The sequence below is a fragment of the Lithobates pipiens genome, unplaced genomic scaffold (genome assembly GCF_037356315.1).
Source record: "Lithobates pipiens isolate NorthernLeopardFrog02 unplaced genomic scaffold, aLitPip1_a1.2 Scaffold_22, whole genome shotgun sequence".
Classification (NCBI taxonomy): domain Eukaryota; kingdom Metazoa; phylum Chordata; class Amphibia; order Anura; family Ranidae; genus Lithobates; species Lithobates pipiens.
In genome coordinates this window covers 276,118,512-276,135,609 of record NW_027507784.1, presented here as the reverse complement: position 1 = coordinate 276,135,609, position 17,098 = coordinate 276,118,512, and the positions used below count along the sequence as shown (strand labels likewise).

Sequence of the window (17,098 nt, the reverse complement as noted above, 5' to 3'; positions counted from 1 at the left end):
CGTGTGTAGTGAAGTGACCCTGTGCAGGCTGCTTAGCGTAGCCTAAGTGAACCTCTTGCATGTGACACATGGTTTGTTTAGTGTGCCACTCAGGCTCGATCACTATGGGGTGTAGTGTGGGTGATGCTGTAACCGCTGCAGGAGTGCCAGCAAGAGATGGAGCTCATCCCAGCTTCAGTAGTCACTGGAAGGAAGAGAGGAAAGATCCCTGGTACCACACATCAGATGAGTCCTATGGTGGTATATGAGAGATAACCTCAGCGTTGGGCTCCCGCCAGGCCACGCCCCAACATGTTTTACCCTCCCCCCCTGGAGCTTAATCATGGGGATCCATGCCCCTTTCCATGGGGGCACCCGTGCGAGCTTGCCCTGTCTGTGTCTAGACCCTGCCCCCGCTCGCTCTGCAAAGCATTTGACTGACAACATCAATGTGCCAATGGCTCCCACTGCTATCAATCCACCCAGTGAGGAGGGAGACAGCGGATTGGACTGGGTTCCTGAAAGAAAGGGGGGAGGGCTAGGATTTTCATAGAATGCATTAAGGTGAAAAACCTTTAGGCTTTAGAAGCACTAACTCATGCCATGGAAGTCTTCCACTTTTTTTTTTAGATACTAGCAAACAGTGAGATACCATTAATACCACCTTCCAGCTAAATTACCCTGGGACCCCTGAATATTCTTGTTGAGTTCAACATATGAAGATTATACTTTGGAGATACCTGCCCCATGACGAAGCCCTAGGGGGCAGAGTGAAACACGTTGGGGGTGCGGCCGGGTGGGGAGCCCAGGCGGAGGTTGTCTCTCTCATACCACCATAACTCGTTGATGTGCGGCACCAGGGATCTTTCCTCTCTTCTTCTAATGAACCATTTGCATGTCTGCCCATCCAAATGCCCTGTGATGTCCTTCATAGATCATTTTTCACACTACCATCTCTGGCTCTTCTCTCCTTGTTTCTTGGAAAAAAAATGTGACCTTGGAAATTTGAATCAAAAGGCACCTGTGTTCACCTATACTGTAAAAAAACAAAACAAAAAAACTATTGTTCAACAGTTCCTCATTCCAGGCTTGTTCACCCAAACACTACTATGATCAAACAGGTTGAAGTGCTAACAGATTGTTGTCTTTTCTATGCATTGTTACTGTGGTGACCGCAGCTTAGCAAGTGGGCGGTGGAGGTTGCCGGCTTGTAATTTTAGTCTTTTTAAGGACTTTATTCCTGTAGCAGTCAATGTACATTCAACATTGGTTTTCCAGTAGCAACAATGAACAGTTCTTGCTTAATTTTGGTATTGCTGACCATGTTCACAGTCTGGGCACAGGATCACCTCCCTCCTGGAATTGAGCGACGTAAGTTGTACAATTTGTATTATACAGATTTTTGTCTACAGTTTTAAAGGGTTAGTCCAGAAGCCTACGTTTCAGGTGTAAATAGACGTTGGAATATTGTATCATCCACGTCTTCTATAGCTCTGTGACTCTGATGACAAGATCTCTACTCCTGAGAATACAGTCCCAACAAAGGTAACAGCGCCACCATTCACTTCAAAACGTAAGAATTTTTTTTCTCCTATCAGCAACATTTCAGTCCTTCCAGACACCTCTTACGTTTTCTGAATTCTTAGATCTGCCTTTCGCCAGCATCCAATACAAAGTTGTCCCCATGATGGATCTATAACCTGTGTAAATACTCGCACACATGAGAATTTCGGACGAATGATCGTCCGTTTTTTGTTTGTTTTGTTTTTTGCATGCTAATCTCATATCGAAAAGGAAGGTTACAACAACGTATGAAAATTCGGGTAGATCAGAATAGAACTTCGGAAGTGATGTAATGTGTTGAATTGTATTCTAACGTATTCCTTCGTTTTCGTTTTCCATTTGGATAATTTTGGATGAACTGTCATGATTGGCTCTTGAAAGCAGTGTGCTAATGATCAGATTATCGATCACCTAGAAATTTGAATTTTTTTGTCCGATTTTCTGATCATGTGTGCTAGGCTTTAGACTTGACTCGCACTGCTGCAATGCGCTTTTTATGTGATTTTCAGTGCAATTATGCAGTGCGATTTTGAAGCAACATTGCATATTCTATGGGGCCAAAACACACTGTAAATCTCACCAAAGAAGCACAGGAACCATTTCCAAAGTTGCAATGTGCTGGGACTTATTGATGAGAATGAGCACTATTGAAAACCATGTGATTTCCGTTGTCATGCAACTCAAGTAGCATCAGAGGTCACACTAGTGTGAACCATCACTAACATTACGTAGACTCTTCTATTTCTTTTCCTTCAATCTTCTTGTTACAATTGGTTATAATTTTAAAATCATTCTCAACCAGAACTAAGCTTAAAGTAGATTTAAACCCATCATATTAAAATGGAATTAAAGACCCTATTGGTCTCTTCTGTTATAAATCTTTCTCCTTGCCTGTCGGCGTATGTGTACACTAAGCCATGCATGCATACAGTATCTCACAAACGTTTGTAAGGAAGGCAACCTCTGTCAGGTTTTTATTGCTGCCACCCTCTCCCAGTACGATGGGACTACATAGAAGCCAGTAGCCAATAGCTTTTGTCTCCAATTTTTTTTCTGAGCATGGCACTTTGTGCGTCGGAATTTTCTACACACAATCGTAAAAAGTCAGATCGGATTTTATTGTCGGAAATTTTAGATCCAGCTCTCAAACTTTTTCTGTTGGAAATTCCAACAGAAAAAGTCCGATAGAGCCCACACACGATCGGATTTTCCGACAACATAATCCGATCTGACTTTTTCTGACGGAATTTCCGACTGTGTGTATGGGGCATTACTCAAAGCTCCTGTTTTTTTTTGTTTTTTTGTTTTTTCAAAAAGAGGTTTATACTTACCTGCTTTGTGAGTGGCCCCTTACCTCCTCTTCTGAAGTCTCCTGTTGACACTTTTTACTCCTCCTCTTCTGAGTGGAGTCTGAGGGAGAGCTGGCTGTTTACTGAGTGGAGTGATCTTTGCTCTTGGTTGTGAGCAGCTTATCTTCATTGCAGAGCTGCTGATTTTCTGTACCAAGTGATTTTTTTTCTGCAACACTATGTGAGTGCATTTTTAATTCTTATTTAATAAATGGCAAACCAAGAATACTATGGTTTGTTTTTATTTTATTTGAGAGCATAAACCCTAATGAGTTTACTTCCTCTTTGATTCCCTGCAAAGGTAAAGCATAATGGACTACTATGCATCGCATAGTAGTGTATTATGTGTCACTTACCTGACACAGGAGCCAGCGAAGTCACCGCTGTCCCCTGTAATCTGGAGCATCCATCTTCTCGGTGGGTCTCGCTGCTCCGCCGCTGTCATTCGGCGAAGCCGCGATGACGTCACTCCCGTGCATGCGCACGGGAGCCGGCACTCACGGCATATCGGCGTTGACAGCAGCACGCTCAGTGCGCCTGCGCGCCGCTGTCTGTGCCGTAGATAGCGGTGCCTGTGTTTCGACAAATATCTCCTAAACTGTGTAGGTTTAGGAGATATTTATTGGACCTACAGGTAAGCCTTAATCTAGGCTTACCTGTAGGTCAAAGTTGGTTGTAAGGGTTTACAACCACTTTAAAAGGGGTTTAAAGGTTCGCAGATTATTTTTTTTAAAAACAAACATGTCATACCTCAACTGTGCAGTTCGTTTTTGCACAGAGTGGCCCCGTTCGTCCTCTTCTGGGGTCCCACGGCGGATCTCGCATGTCATTTTATGTGATTGACAGGAGCCAACGGCTGCGCTGCTATCAATCATCCAACGAAGAGCCAACAAGAGCTGGGGGAAAGCAACGCGGGATCACGCCCACGGAGATTAGGGGCTCAGGTAAGTAAAACGTGGACTGGGGGGGGGGGGGAATGATGACTGCAAGGTGTTTTTTTTTTCACCTTAATGCATAGGATGTATTAAGGTGAAAAAACACGAAGGTTTACAACCACTTTAAGTTTCATGACAGGCCATTTTTTGCTATTTAGCACTGTGCTACTTTAACTGGCAATTGCAGCATTGTACCCAAATGAAATTTTATAGAATTTTTGTTCAAACAAATAGAGCTTTCTTTTGGTGGTATTTGATCACCACTGGGTGTTAGAATTTTTATTATATACGGTAAATGTAAAAAAAAAAAATTCTAAAAAGCGCTACAGTTACAATACAGTTCAAAACAAGAGGGTTAGGAGGTCTTTGCTCATGAGAGCCTACAATCTAAAAGGGAAGGGCAAGTGATACAAAAGATAATGTTCAGTTGTTCAGGAGGCAGGATAAGCTGCTCTGAAGGGAGGTGAGTTTTCAAGAATCCCCTTGAAGGCAGACAGAGTAGGAAACAGCCCTACAAGTTGGAGTAGTTCCAGAAGGTGGGAGAGGCTTTGGAGAAGTCCTAGAATTGAGCATAGTAGGAAGTAAAGAGAGAGCTGGAGAGCAGGAGGTCTTGGGTATTTCACTACTAAATACATTATACTAAACAAAACCTCTAATTCAACCTCTAAATCAACCTTTCTCAACCAGGGCTCCTTGGAAACCTAAGGTTTCTCCAGAGGTTGCTAGGGGTTTGTTGAACAATGAGACATTTCTGCCTCTGTGATAAGTTCCCACTGACACCAATTATCTTTTTAGCTATCTGTAAGAGGAGGGTTCTTCCCAATGACCACAAGTGTAAGAAGCATTCTTCCCAGTGACCATCACACTAATGTAGCCTGAGCTAGGGGCGTACCTACAGGGGTCACAAATGCTACCCAGCACCCCCTGTACACCTGGATAGAAGGAGTGGCAGGGGCAGCTGCATAGAGTGGGACCTATACGTGATTTTGAGCACGTGGTGTAGAGGGCAACCACGCACCCCCCTACATGCTGCTCTGGCTGTGATTGGACACAGTGGGCGCCAATCAGCAGGCCAGGCGCCCACGATGGCTGATGTGACCCGACGAGCGTTTTGTGGAAAGACATATCAGCGGTGTAAACAAGATAAACCGCTGCTATGTCAGGGAGCAACGGAGAGATCTTTATGTTTCAGCCAACAAGCTCTCTTTTCCTCCAGTCTGTCCATCACCCACACAGTTAGAAAGCATCTCCCAGGCACACACTTAACCCCTTGATTGCCCCTGGTGTTAACCCCTTCCCTACCTGTGTTATTTATACAGTATTTTTTTAGTACTGATCACTGTATTGGTGTGACTGGTCCCCAAAAAGTGTCACTTAGTGTCCAATTTGTCCGCCGCAATGTCGTAGTCCCGCTAAAAATCGCTGATCCCTGCTATTACTAGTAAAAACAATGAAATAAAATAAAAGGTCCCTAAATCTATCCCATCGTTTTTGGACGCTATAAGTTTTGTGCAAACCAATCAATATACGCTTTTTGTGATTTTGTTACCAAAAATATGTAGCAGAATACATATTGGCCTAAAATATATATTTTTTTAGACATAATTGTCAGCCTTTTTTGTTTATAGCACAAAAAATAAAAACCGCAGAGGTGATCGAATGCCACCAAAAGAAAGCTCTATTTGTGGGAAAAAGAAGACATCAATTTTATTTGGATACAGCGTCACACGACTGCACAATTGTCAGTTAAAACAACACACTGCCGTATTGTAAAAAAAATGGCCTGGTCAGGAAAGGGGTGGAACCTTCCAGAGCTGAAGTGGTTAAAGTGGCTCTTCAGTCAGTTCTACCAAAATTAAGTCCCCAGCTAAAAAAAATTGTATTTGCTCACTTAAAAAAAAAAAAAAAAAAAACAGATACTGAACCGTCCAGGAATCCAGCATCATCCTCACCCAAGCCAGTTCTTCACTGGACTTCAGGTCCTTGGCTTCATCATGTTGACCGCGGGCAGCCGGCTGTGACTCCTTGCAGCTTTACAGCGCATGAGCGAGCCGTGCTGCCCTTTGTGAATGGTTTCGCAGCCTTCCTGGAGTTGTGACGTGTCCCAGGTTTCAAGCAAGGAGGGGGGATGAGAACTTCTAGTGAATCCGCCGTGGTGATCTGATCAGAAGTCTAAAGTGGTTGTAAACCCTTACAAACCACTTTGACCTACAGGTAAGCCTAGATTAAGGCTTACCTGTAGGTCCAAGAAATATCTCCTAAACCTACACGGTTTAGGAGATATTTGCCAAAACACAGGCACCGCTATCTACGGCGCATGCGCCGTAGACATTGGCGCACTGAGTGCACCGCTGTCAAAGGCGATATGCCTCGAGTGGCGGCTCCCGTGCACATGCGTGGGAGTGACAACATTGCAGCTCCGTCGAATGACAGCGCCGGAGCAGCGAGACCCACCAAGAAGATGGAGGCTCCGTACTCAAGGGGACAGCGGTGACTTCGCTGGCTCCTGTGTCAGGATAATGCATAGTAGTCCATTATGCTTTACCTTTGCAGGGAATCAAAGAGGAAGTAAACCCATCAGGGTTTACTTCCTCTTTAAACTCCCCATCCTATGTAACCAATAACCTCTCATTTATATTATATAATGACATTACACTTCCCAATTGTATTGTTATTTCTGATAAGCTACAGTTATAATTAGTCGTAAAATATACTTCTCTTGTTTGTCTTCTAATCTTTATTTATGTGAAGTCTATATATGAACTAGCATAAATGGTGATTATCTATGTACCACTTCTATATTGCTATGAACCCAACCCATCCTAGCATTGATACATTAAAATAATAACCCTGGGGAAAATACCAAAAATATACAAAAGTAAGCATTGCTGTGTCATCTCTGCCAACTCCAGCACCACACCCCTGCACATCCTGGCTCTCCTAAAATTGGCCTCTTACTGCAGTGCCAGGGGAGAGGTTTATACAAGAAATAGAATTGTTAACTAGAGGAATAAGTGAGTAAAATACACATGACTGTTCAGTAAATAGGTGTAAAAATGATTTCATTATATGGAAAAAAAGACACATGTTCAGAACGTAAAAAAGAAAAGCGTACTTACAGCTCTAAACTCACTGTTGATCTTAAAGTAGAACTAAAGGAGACACGTTTTAGACAGGGGTTATAAACCCCCGTCAGGTTTTCATTTGCCATCTGTGTCCCATTGGGGAGATTTTCCTTCACTTCCCATGGCCAAAACAGGAAGTTAGAGGAAATTCCTCCAAAGTGAAGTTAGAGGAAATCACCAGAACTGTGTCCCCATTTGAAGTTTTACTGTTCTGGAGACCATACAAAGTTTGGGATTTTCTTTCACTTTTGGTGATAACGGTAAACAGGACAGATTAAGGAAAGGACAGATAAAGTCACACAATTTCAAAGCCGTATTCGTTGTGAACAAGGGCTAATGGGCACAGCAACAAAACTGACAGGTGTTCTAATCCCTCTCCACTCTTTCTGAAACTAAAACCAAATTCTTTATTTATACTAAAGTGGTAGTAAACTCAGGCCTGCTCCTTAAAGTGGTTGTTAAACCACTCTAAGCCCTTGTACGCACGGTAGGACATTCCGACAACAAAATCCGTCGGATTTTGTCCGACGGATTTTGTCCGAAACTGGTGTTGCATACACACGGTCGGACAAAGTTGTTGGAAAATCCGATCGTACGTAACATGACAACGTTATTTCCTTACGACGGGACTACGTTCAGGCTAGTAGCCAATAGCTTTGGTCTAGGAATTTGATCTGAGCATGCATGGCACTTTGTCCGATCGGAATTCTCTACACACAATCGGACAAAGTCCGATCGGATCATGTTGTCAGAAAGTTTTATAGCCCAGCTCTAAAACTTTGTCCGTCGGATATTCAGACGGAAGCAGTCCGATGGAGCCCACACACAGTCGGATTATCCGACAACACGGTCCGATCAGACATTTTGCGTCGGAATGTCTGACCGTGTGTACAAGGGTTTACATCTTTATACTGTCCACACTGTCTCCTAATCCTGTGTCCCCCTGTGTGTATGATTTATTTTAAAAAATGCAGTACATACCTAATTTCAGAGCACTGGTTGGTGCTCACGTGACCGGCCAGCTCTCTCCTCTCCCCATCTGACAGCTGCAGTGGGCGGGGCCGAGTTTTCCTCACTGACATCAGTCAGGAGGAGGAGAGAGCCGGCGCTCTAAATTGAAGTATATACTGCATTTTTATAAATCCCACACAAAGGGGCACAGGATTAGGCGACAGTGCTGATAGTATAAAGATGTGGGTGTTATTCAAGCAGCAGGAGGGGAGGGGTGGGCACTGTCACTATCTGACAGGCAGGAGACACAGCGGATGACAGAGGCACGTAATCTGATCACAGTGCTCAGCAGCCATGATATACCATGGTCCAATTTTTTTTTTTTTAGGGTAACAAATGCATTAACAGCCAACTATTCCCTGATTGAGCAGCTTTGCCCAATCAGAGCCTAGAAAACACTGTGCAAAAATCCCGCCAGGTGCCCCAAAAATGTGGGTGTTTGTTGAACAGGTGAACAGGCATTGTTCGGGCGAAACTTATGCTCGGTACAAACCAGCACCAGGAACCGGCTGAGATTTGAAACATGTATGGGCAGGCTGAATGTACCCAGGTTGATCGACCTTATTATAGGCTTACCTGTAGGTATAAATAAAAAAGAAGCCTTTACTACTACTTTAATAGCCATTTATATTTTGTGTTAGAGCTGTCAGGACACCATAGTGTTTTCTCCACCCTGCACCTGCATTTTTCAAGGCTATGGGGTGGTCCTGCATTGTGCTGTGATAGGAGATCATTGGACCAAGCTCTCTTCCTCCTGTCATTTTTTTTTCCCCCCAATAATTAAAATACATAGGGTTTCACTTGTTTTGCGGCAAAGGGTACATTTGTAAAGCATACAGTGTAATTTACCTGTGTAATTTGGTATGGCCAGGTATATCACTGTTTTATAAATGGGCCTCCTGAAAAAATATTCGTTTTTTCACCATTTTAAAATTTTCACAACCTTTATAGTAAATAATCGTTCTGTATGTCAAAAAAAAAAAAAAAAATCCTGTAATTCCACTCTAAAGTAGAATTAAACCAAAAAGAAAAAAAAGGTTGACAGGTCTCCTCTGTGACTGTTGGTGTTTGTGCACAATGAGCCATACATGTGCAGCTCAGAGTACATTTACTGCACCACTCTGTGCCATGCTGATGTGACTCCCATGCACATGTGTTGAAGTGATATCATCATGGCCTGGCCAACCAAGAGGCTGAAGAGGTGAAACCCAGAAGGAGGACTAAGAGAAGATGCCAGTGGCAAAGAAGAAGAGTTTGCCGCTGTCACAGACTTTGGGCTGCAGGAGAACCATGGCCTGGAGAACTCTGTGTTAAAATGTGTTCTTAAGTTTTCCAGAGCTGGTCACTAATTGCTAACTAAGTGGCTTCTTATGCAAGTTAGTCTGGGGAGTTGGACTGTCTAAGGAGGTCATTGTTATGATAATGGGACTAGCTCTGCTGTGTAAGGTGACCTTTGTCTGAGATAAAGGGAGTAGCCCTTATCTGATGGTTTTCTGTATAAATTCAGTGCGTTTCTAAAAATAAAACAGTTCGTTTTCTGGTGTACTCCAAGACTGGTGTTGTCTGATCCTTGGGGTTTCTATAGTCAGATCCATTGGTCTCGTGTTCCAGGACTCGGGAAGCAGCTTCTTGGCGGAAATACCCAACAGGGTGTCCAGAGCCTGTCACAGCCGCACTCCAACCTAGTCATAGATAAAACAATGTTTATTTAAGTATTCCAAGTAAAAAAACATACAGATATCACAGCTCCATAAAGGCAGTTAACATGTTTCACACTGAATGCAGTTAGGGGGACGACATGCCCTTTTTTAAAATTTTAGCTTCCCTTAAAACCATATCAGGCCCAAAGGGCTTGGTGTGGAGTGGGGAGGGACCCCACACTTTTTTTATCATTTTTAATTGCATATTTTTTTTTACATTCAGCTGTCAGATAGCTGAGGAATCATCCATTGCTAAGGAATGCGGTGGCCAGCTTCCCGGGCTGCTCCTTAGCAACCAGCTAAATCACTGCTAAATCAAACAAATACCACATTCGATATTTATCCCAAAAAGAAAAATGCTCTGCCTACGATGATGGCCAACCGCTGAATGCCTGCTCTGCTTTTTTAAGGTAAGCATCTGTTGATGTCACCTGGTGGCACCGCCCCTTGTGATATCACACACCCAGCATTCAGTGGTCAATGACGTCACAAGGGGCGTTGCCACCAGCTGACGTCACCAGCTGGCCCGCCTCTTATCTATTTAAGAACTGTGAAACACCAGAGCAGGCATGCTACGATTAGCCTTCGACGTTGGTAAAGCGTTTATTTTTTTATTTTTTTCGGGTCGGCAGTGCGGCTGCAGTCATGACTGATAATTAATCTAATTTGGGGGACATGGGTTTTTTTTTATAAAGGAATATATTTTTGTTTTCAATGGTTTTATTTCAAATTTTTCAATTTTACATAATAAAACATAAATACAAGATAAGTAAACAGTATCGCCAAGGTGTTTACTGTGCCAACATCTAGTATCAATAAAAAACTTACAATAACATTGGTCTGACATATTATTTTCCGAGGTAGCATGGATATCAATAGTGGTACATTTATGTCCTTCTATATATAAAACAAAACAAAAAATAAGAAAAAAAAATCACTTTTTTTGTTTAGACTGATGCTGATGTTTATGTTAGACTTCGCTACCTCATGACTGGCCGGTTAGAGATGGCTGGCATAGATATTAAAACCAAATAGAGATAGGTAAAGGAAGGAAAGAATATGAAATTAGTTAAAGTTTTAAAGGTTAAGAAGGTGACCCCCCAAGTCTCAGCCCCCGCCCCCTGCCCAGCCCCCCCTATGGTTCTATCGCCCTATGGTCCCCTGCTAGGTATTGGATCCAGGGGCTCCATATCTTTTCAAATTTCTGTATTTTGTCATTTAAGATCGCTGTCATTCTTTCGTTAGTCATGATTCAGGAGAGTTTGTGTTTGAGCTGGCCAAACGGCACCACAGCCGATCTTCATGATCTGGCTATTATTGTTCTCGCTGCTGTGAAAATAAATAATATTAGGTGCTTTTGGGGTTTTGAGGCTGAATCTACCTCTGCCTCTAGCAGTGCTTGTTTTGGGGATTTAATTAAATTTACCTGGGTGAGGGAATATATAAAATTATACACCCTGAGACAGTATCATTTTACTTTGGGGCATTGCCACCATGTGTGGAACATCGTCCCCAATAGTCCGCAGTTGCGGAAGCATCTAGGGGATGCCTCTGGGGTAAAGGTCGCCAATCTTGTTGGGACCATGTACCAGCTCAATAAGACTTTATAGTTTGCTTCAATTAGTGAAGTATTTATAATAAATTTTGCTGCTCCTTGGGCCAATTTGTGCCACTCGTCCAGCTCAATACTCTCCTGAAGATCTGCCTCCCATCTCTTCATGTATTCTAGTTTTGTACTGCTGTTTGTAAGAACTATGTATAGTTCAGATATATGACCTCTTATCTTATCATATTGTGTGCAAAAGTATTCCATGGGAGTCCTTGTAGTTTCTAGAAATTGTAGATAAGAAATGCAGCGTATCTGTAATATTCCGATATCGGGAGCTAGTGCTTGCCCTCCAGTGCCTTTCTTGTTAAAATTCCTCTATGATCACACATATCTGCAATTCTAATTAGACCCTTATTTTTCCACCAATCGAACGTTCTAGGAGAGAGGCCTGGGGTGAATCTCACGTTCCCCACTAAAGGAGCTAATGGGGTGTGTGAGGATTGGAAGTTGTGGGATTTTAGTAATCTGTCCCAAATGCTCATGGAGACAGAAAGTGCCGGACACAAAATCGGGGGTCTTTGCTTCGGAGACAGCCAGAGGATGGAGGAAATTGGGTGTGTTGTGCAGGCTGCCGCCTCTATTCGCATCCAAATTGGATGTGGTCGCGAGCTATGGAATCTGGTGATGTGTGCCAGCTGCGCTGCATAGTAGTATTTTAATAGGTTTGGAAAGCCCAGTCCCCCTGTTCTCCTAGGGGCATATAACGTACGTATATTCATCCTAGGCCATCTCCCCATATGAAAGACAGAAGTTTGGTTTGAAATGATTTCAAATCTGATCTAGCAAGTGCCACCGGTAACGTTCTAAAGAGGTACAAGATTCTTGATAGCACGTTCATCTTGACAGCGTGTAGTCTGCCGAACCACGACGGCGGGTGTGAAGACCATTTTGTCAAATCGGCCCCCAATTTTTTGAACAACGGAGGATAGTTTTGAGAGTATAATGTATTCCAAGATGGAGTGAGATTAATTCCCAGGTAAGGGAGAGTGTTGGTTTTCCGTTCAAATTAGTGAGATCTTTTTAAATTAGAACTCATGGTATTTTCTAAAGAGATATTCATGGCCTGAGATTTGTTGTGGTTGATTTTAAGACCCGATATTATTGAAAATGGTTTAAGTATAGCATATAGGTTGGGAAGAGTTGTAAATGGGGATGAAATTGTCATCCATATATCATACCATATATCATCCGCAAAGAGGGTGCATTTGGATGCATTTGTGTTCAGTGTCCCCGCATTTGATTCCCTTTATATCTATTGAATTTCTTATCCGTATCGCGAGTGGTTCTAGAGCTAGCACAAAAAGTAATGGGGACAAAGCACAGCCTTGGCGTGTCCCTCTTTGTATTGTGATTGATTCTGAAAAATAACCTTTTACTGTTAGTGCTGCCGTCGGAGTGCTATAGAGAGTTTTAAGAGTGGATAGAAAATGGGTTCCGAATTCTAGCCGGGTCAGGACAAAGAAGAGGTAGTCCCAAGACAGGGAATCGAATGCCTTGTAAATATCTAAAGAAAGCAGCATTCCCTGCCTTGGCCCCCTCCCATCCCAGTCCGAGTGGATCGCGGAAATAAGATCTATAATCCTGCTCGTTTCATCTGTCGTTTGGCACCCTGGTACAAACCATGCCTGATCTGGGTGGATATAGTTGGCTAGAAATTAATTCATTCTGACCGCCAGAATCTTTGTCAAAATCTTTAAGTCAGTATTGATCAATGAGATGGGGCGGTAATTTTCACAGCATCCATGATCCTTGCCTGGTTTTGGAAGGACATGTATAAATGCCTTATTTTCCTGGTCAGGGATAGCCGTACCCTTTCGGATCGCATTCAAAAAAGAACAGAGATGTGGTGTCAGAATCTCCTGAAATTTCCTATAGTAAATCCCTGAAAAACCATCCGGGCCCGGGGCCTTGGAGGGATTAAAATCCTTGATTGCCTGTGAAATCCCAGATTCAGAGAACTCTTGGTCCATCAGATCCAAGTGTTCCTTCTATATTTTTGAAAGAGGAATGTGCCTAAAAAAAGTCATCCATTTTATTCTGCCCCACCTTTTCAGAAAGGCTGTATAATTTTTAGTATAGAATTTTAAAAACTCGGCAACTATCCTTTCCGGATTCTGGCTCAGTTGCCCAGTATTCAGTCGCAGTTTAGTGCTGAGGTAAATGGGTGGGGCGCTAACCTTCTTGCTAGTAGCATTGTGGGTTTATCACCCATAGTGTAGTATTTGTGCCGCGACCACCATATTCTTTTTTCGGCTAGAGTAGTGAGGCTTAAATTCAGTGCTAATCTGGCTTCATTTATTCTGTCTCATGTCCACCTGTGGTGATTTTTTTTGTTCCTGTAGGAGATCCCGCAAAATCTGTTCTTGTTGTGTCACTACGCTATCTCGAGTCCGCTTTCTTTGAGCTGCCAGTTGGAGTAGCTTGCCCCTAATGGTAGCCTTATGGGCTGCCCAATTAATTACTGGAGAGGTAGTCACAGGGGTATTATCCCTAAAATATAAGCAAATTTTAAAGGAATATATTTTTGACACATACTCATCCACATGGGAGGTGGCTGGAATCTGGGGGACATTGTTTTTTTTTTAATTTTTATATAAAGGAATTGTCTTTTTTTATTTTTGACACATACTCATTCACATAGGGAGGGGGCTGGGATCTGGGGGCCCCCTTGTTAAAGGGGGCTTCCAGATTCCGATAAGCCACCTGCCCGCAGATCCCCACAACCACAGCCCAGGGTTCTCGGGAAGAGGCCTTTGTCCCCATCCACATGGGGCAGAGCCCCCCCTGCCCCAAAGCACCCCTCCATGTTGGCATGTGACCTGGTATGGTTCAGGATGGGGTGGGTGCCCCTCCTCCTTTCCTGACCTGCCAGGCTGCATGCTTGGATAATGAGTCTGGTATAGACATGTGCATTTCGTTTCGTTCCGAATCGAAATTCGGACGAATTTTCATTATTCGGACATTCGGATGCATCCGAATTACCGAATTACAATGCTAACGAATTCAAACGAAATTCGAATCAAATTCGAAAAATTATATTTTGCGACCCGACTTTGGGGCCATGTATCTCAGGGCCACTTATAGCTAGGAACCCCAAATTTGGTATGCAAACACAGTAGAACCAACATATTTCTAGCACCAAGTGACCCCAAGTTACGGGGGCCAAAGTCAGGTCGCAAAATGTCATTCTCTGCTGCAGAAAAGTGCTTGACATTTTGCAACCCGAATTTGGGGCCCCATAACTCGGGGTCACTTGGAGCTAGAAACCCCAAATTTGGATATGTTGTAGTGCTACTGTGTTTGCATACCAAATTTGGGGTTTCTAGCTATAAGTGGCCCCGAGATAGGTGGCCCCAAAGTAGGGTCGCAAAATGTCATTCTCTTCTGCAGAAAAGTAATATAAATGAAATAAGATGTGTGTGTGTTTTTTTGCACTGTACACTGCAAGTATGAGAAGTTAATGTGACAGATGTATATAAGTAACTAACCATCTTCCAAAATGTCTAATTCAAATAGAAAAGATTAGAAAAAAATATAATTTAATAGAATAAAATAGAAAGAATATAAAACCATCTTCTGAAATTCACATTTCAAATAGAATAAATTTGAATTTCGAATGGTATGAATTCAAATTTTTAAATGAATTAATTTTAAATTTGGATAGAAAATATTATAATAAAATAGAATTCTATTCTGTTCTAATCTTTTCGATTTGAATTAGAAATTTTGGAACATGGTTAGTTACTTATACTTACTTATATATATCTGTCACATCAACTTTTCATACTTGCAGTGTACGGCCGCGTACATACGGGCGGACTGTCTGGCCAACTAAGTCCGTCAGACAATCCGACAGACAGTCCGTCCTACTTTTGAATGAACGGACTTGACCACACACGATGAACAGACAGTCTGCTGAAAGCTTGCACGATGACGTGTACAGCACGTACGACGGGACTAGAAATACGACGTCCAATACACTGCAATGCAACCTTCGGCCGTGTAAATCCTTTCTGAGCATGCGCCATACTTAGTCCCTCCAACTTGCCTACACACGAGCGGACTGTCCGCTGAAACCAAAGTTGGACGGACAATATTACGGAAATTCCGAAAGACTTAGTCCACCAGACTGTCCGCTGAAAAAGTCAGCTGAAGCCCACACACGAGCGGACTGTCTGCTGAAACACGTTTCAGCGGACCAAGTCCGTCAGACAGTCCGCCCGTGTGTACGCGGCCTACCAGTGCAAAAAAAACACACACATCTTATTTCATTTATATTTATGGTATCAATGAAGTTGTCAACATGCCTCATTGAAGAAGTCACAGATGTCGATCGCAAGGCAAGTGCATATGCTGTATGTCATTGTCCACTTGCCAAAAGTTGTGTATTGTATTTGTCCACTTTCCACGTCACCTGCCACAAGTTGTGTATTGTCCACTTGCCACGACACCTGCCACGAGTGCCATGTGGCCTGCCACGAGTGCCACGTGACCTGACACGAGTGCCACGTGACTGGCCACGTGACTTGACACGAGTGCCATGTGACCGGCCACAAGTGCCATGTGACCAAGTTGTGGATTGTCCACTTGCCACATCACCTGCCACCAAGCGACCCCAGATATGGGCAATATGAAAGTACTTTTCTGCAGCAGAGAATGACATTTTGCGACCCGAATTTGGGGCCACATATCTCGGGGTCACTTATAGTTCAAAACACCAAATTTGGTATGCAAACACAATAGAACTAGCACTACAACATATACAAATTTGGGGTTTCTAGCACCAAGTGACCCCGAGATACGTGGCCCCAAATTTGGGTCACAAAATGTCAAGCACTTTTGTGCAGCAGAGAATTACATTTCGCGACCCGAATTTGGGGCCACATATCTCGGGGTCACTTATAGCTAGAAACACCAAATTTGGTATGCAAACACAATAGAACTAGCAAATTTGGGGTTTCTAGCACCAAGTGACCTCGAGATGCATGGCCCTAAATTCGGGTCGCAAAATATTTTCGAATCCGGTTGAAATAGTTTTGAATGCGGCTGAAATAATTTCGAATCATATTGAAATCATTTCGAATTCGGTAGAAATATTTTTGAATTTGGTTGAAATATTTTCGAATGTGACCGATTTTTCAAATTAGGCAGAAAGCTAAACGAAATACGAAAACGAATTTAACGAATATAACTAAACGAAATTAATTAAAGCGGAGGTCCACCCTAAAGTGGACCTTCCGCTCATCGGAACCCTCCCCCCCTCCGGTGCCACAATCGGCACCTTTCAGGGGGGAGGGGGGTGCAGTTACCTGGATAATCCAGGTAACTGCACCCACTTCCGGGATAGCTCTAGCTCTCTAAGTTACGCCCCTTTCCGCAAGTGCCCGCCCCTTCCTGCAAGTGCCCCGCTGCCTGCTGGGAAACACACAGATCCCAGAGGCAGCGGGGAGCGTCCTTATTGCGCAGCCCGATTCGCGCATGCGCAGTAGGGAACCGGGAAATGAAGCCGAAAGGCTCCATTTCCTGATTCCCATACCCAAGATGGCGGCGGCAGGACCCGACAGGCGACCTAGAGATCGGCTTCGGGTGCCGACATCGCGGGCGCGCTGGACAGGTAAGTGTCACTATTTAAAAAGTCAGCAGCTGCAGTATTTGTAGCTGCTGGCTTTTAAAAAAAAAAAAAAAAACGCGGAGTCCCGGTGGACTCCCGCTTTAATTAACAAATTAAAACTAAACTAAACTAAACTAATTTTTTCCTTTTGCACATGTCTAGTCTGGTATGGATTGGGGGGGGGGCTTTTTTTGTGTGGGGTTCATCTTAAATTTA

The 17,098-nt window shown here is 43.3% G+C and overlaps 1 protein-coding gene across 1 annotated transcript in view; it reads left to right on the top strand.

The window, feature by feature from the left end:
- The first annotated feature begins 1,140 nt into the window (after positions 1 to 1,140).
- The window catches only part of LOC143924659 (uncharacterized), an 82,387-nt gene continuing 66,429 nt past the window's right edge, over positions 1,141 to 17,098 (top strand). Inside the window, exon 1 of the mRNA XM_077449061.1 lies at positions 1,141 to 1,350. Coding sequence (XP_077305187.1) covers positions 1,266 to 1,350 — 85 coding nt within the window. The 5' untranslated portion in view covers positions 1,141 to 1,265. The remainder of the gene's footprint in view (positions 1,351 to 17,098) is intronic.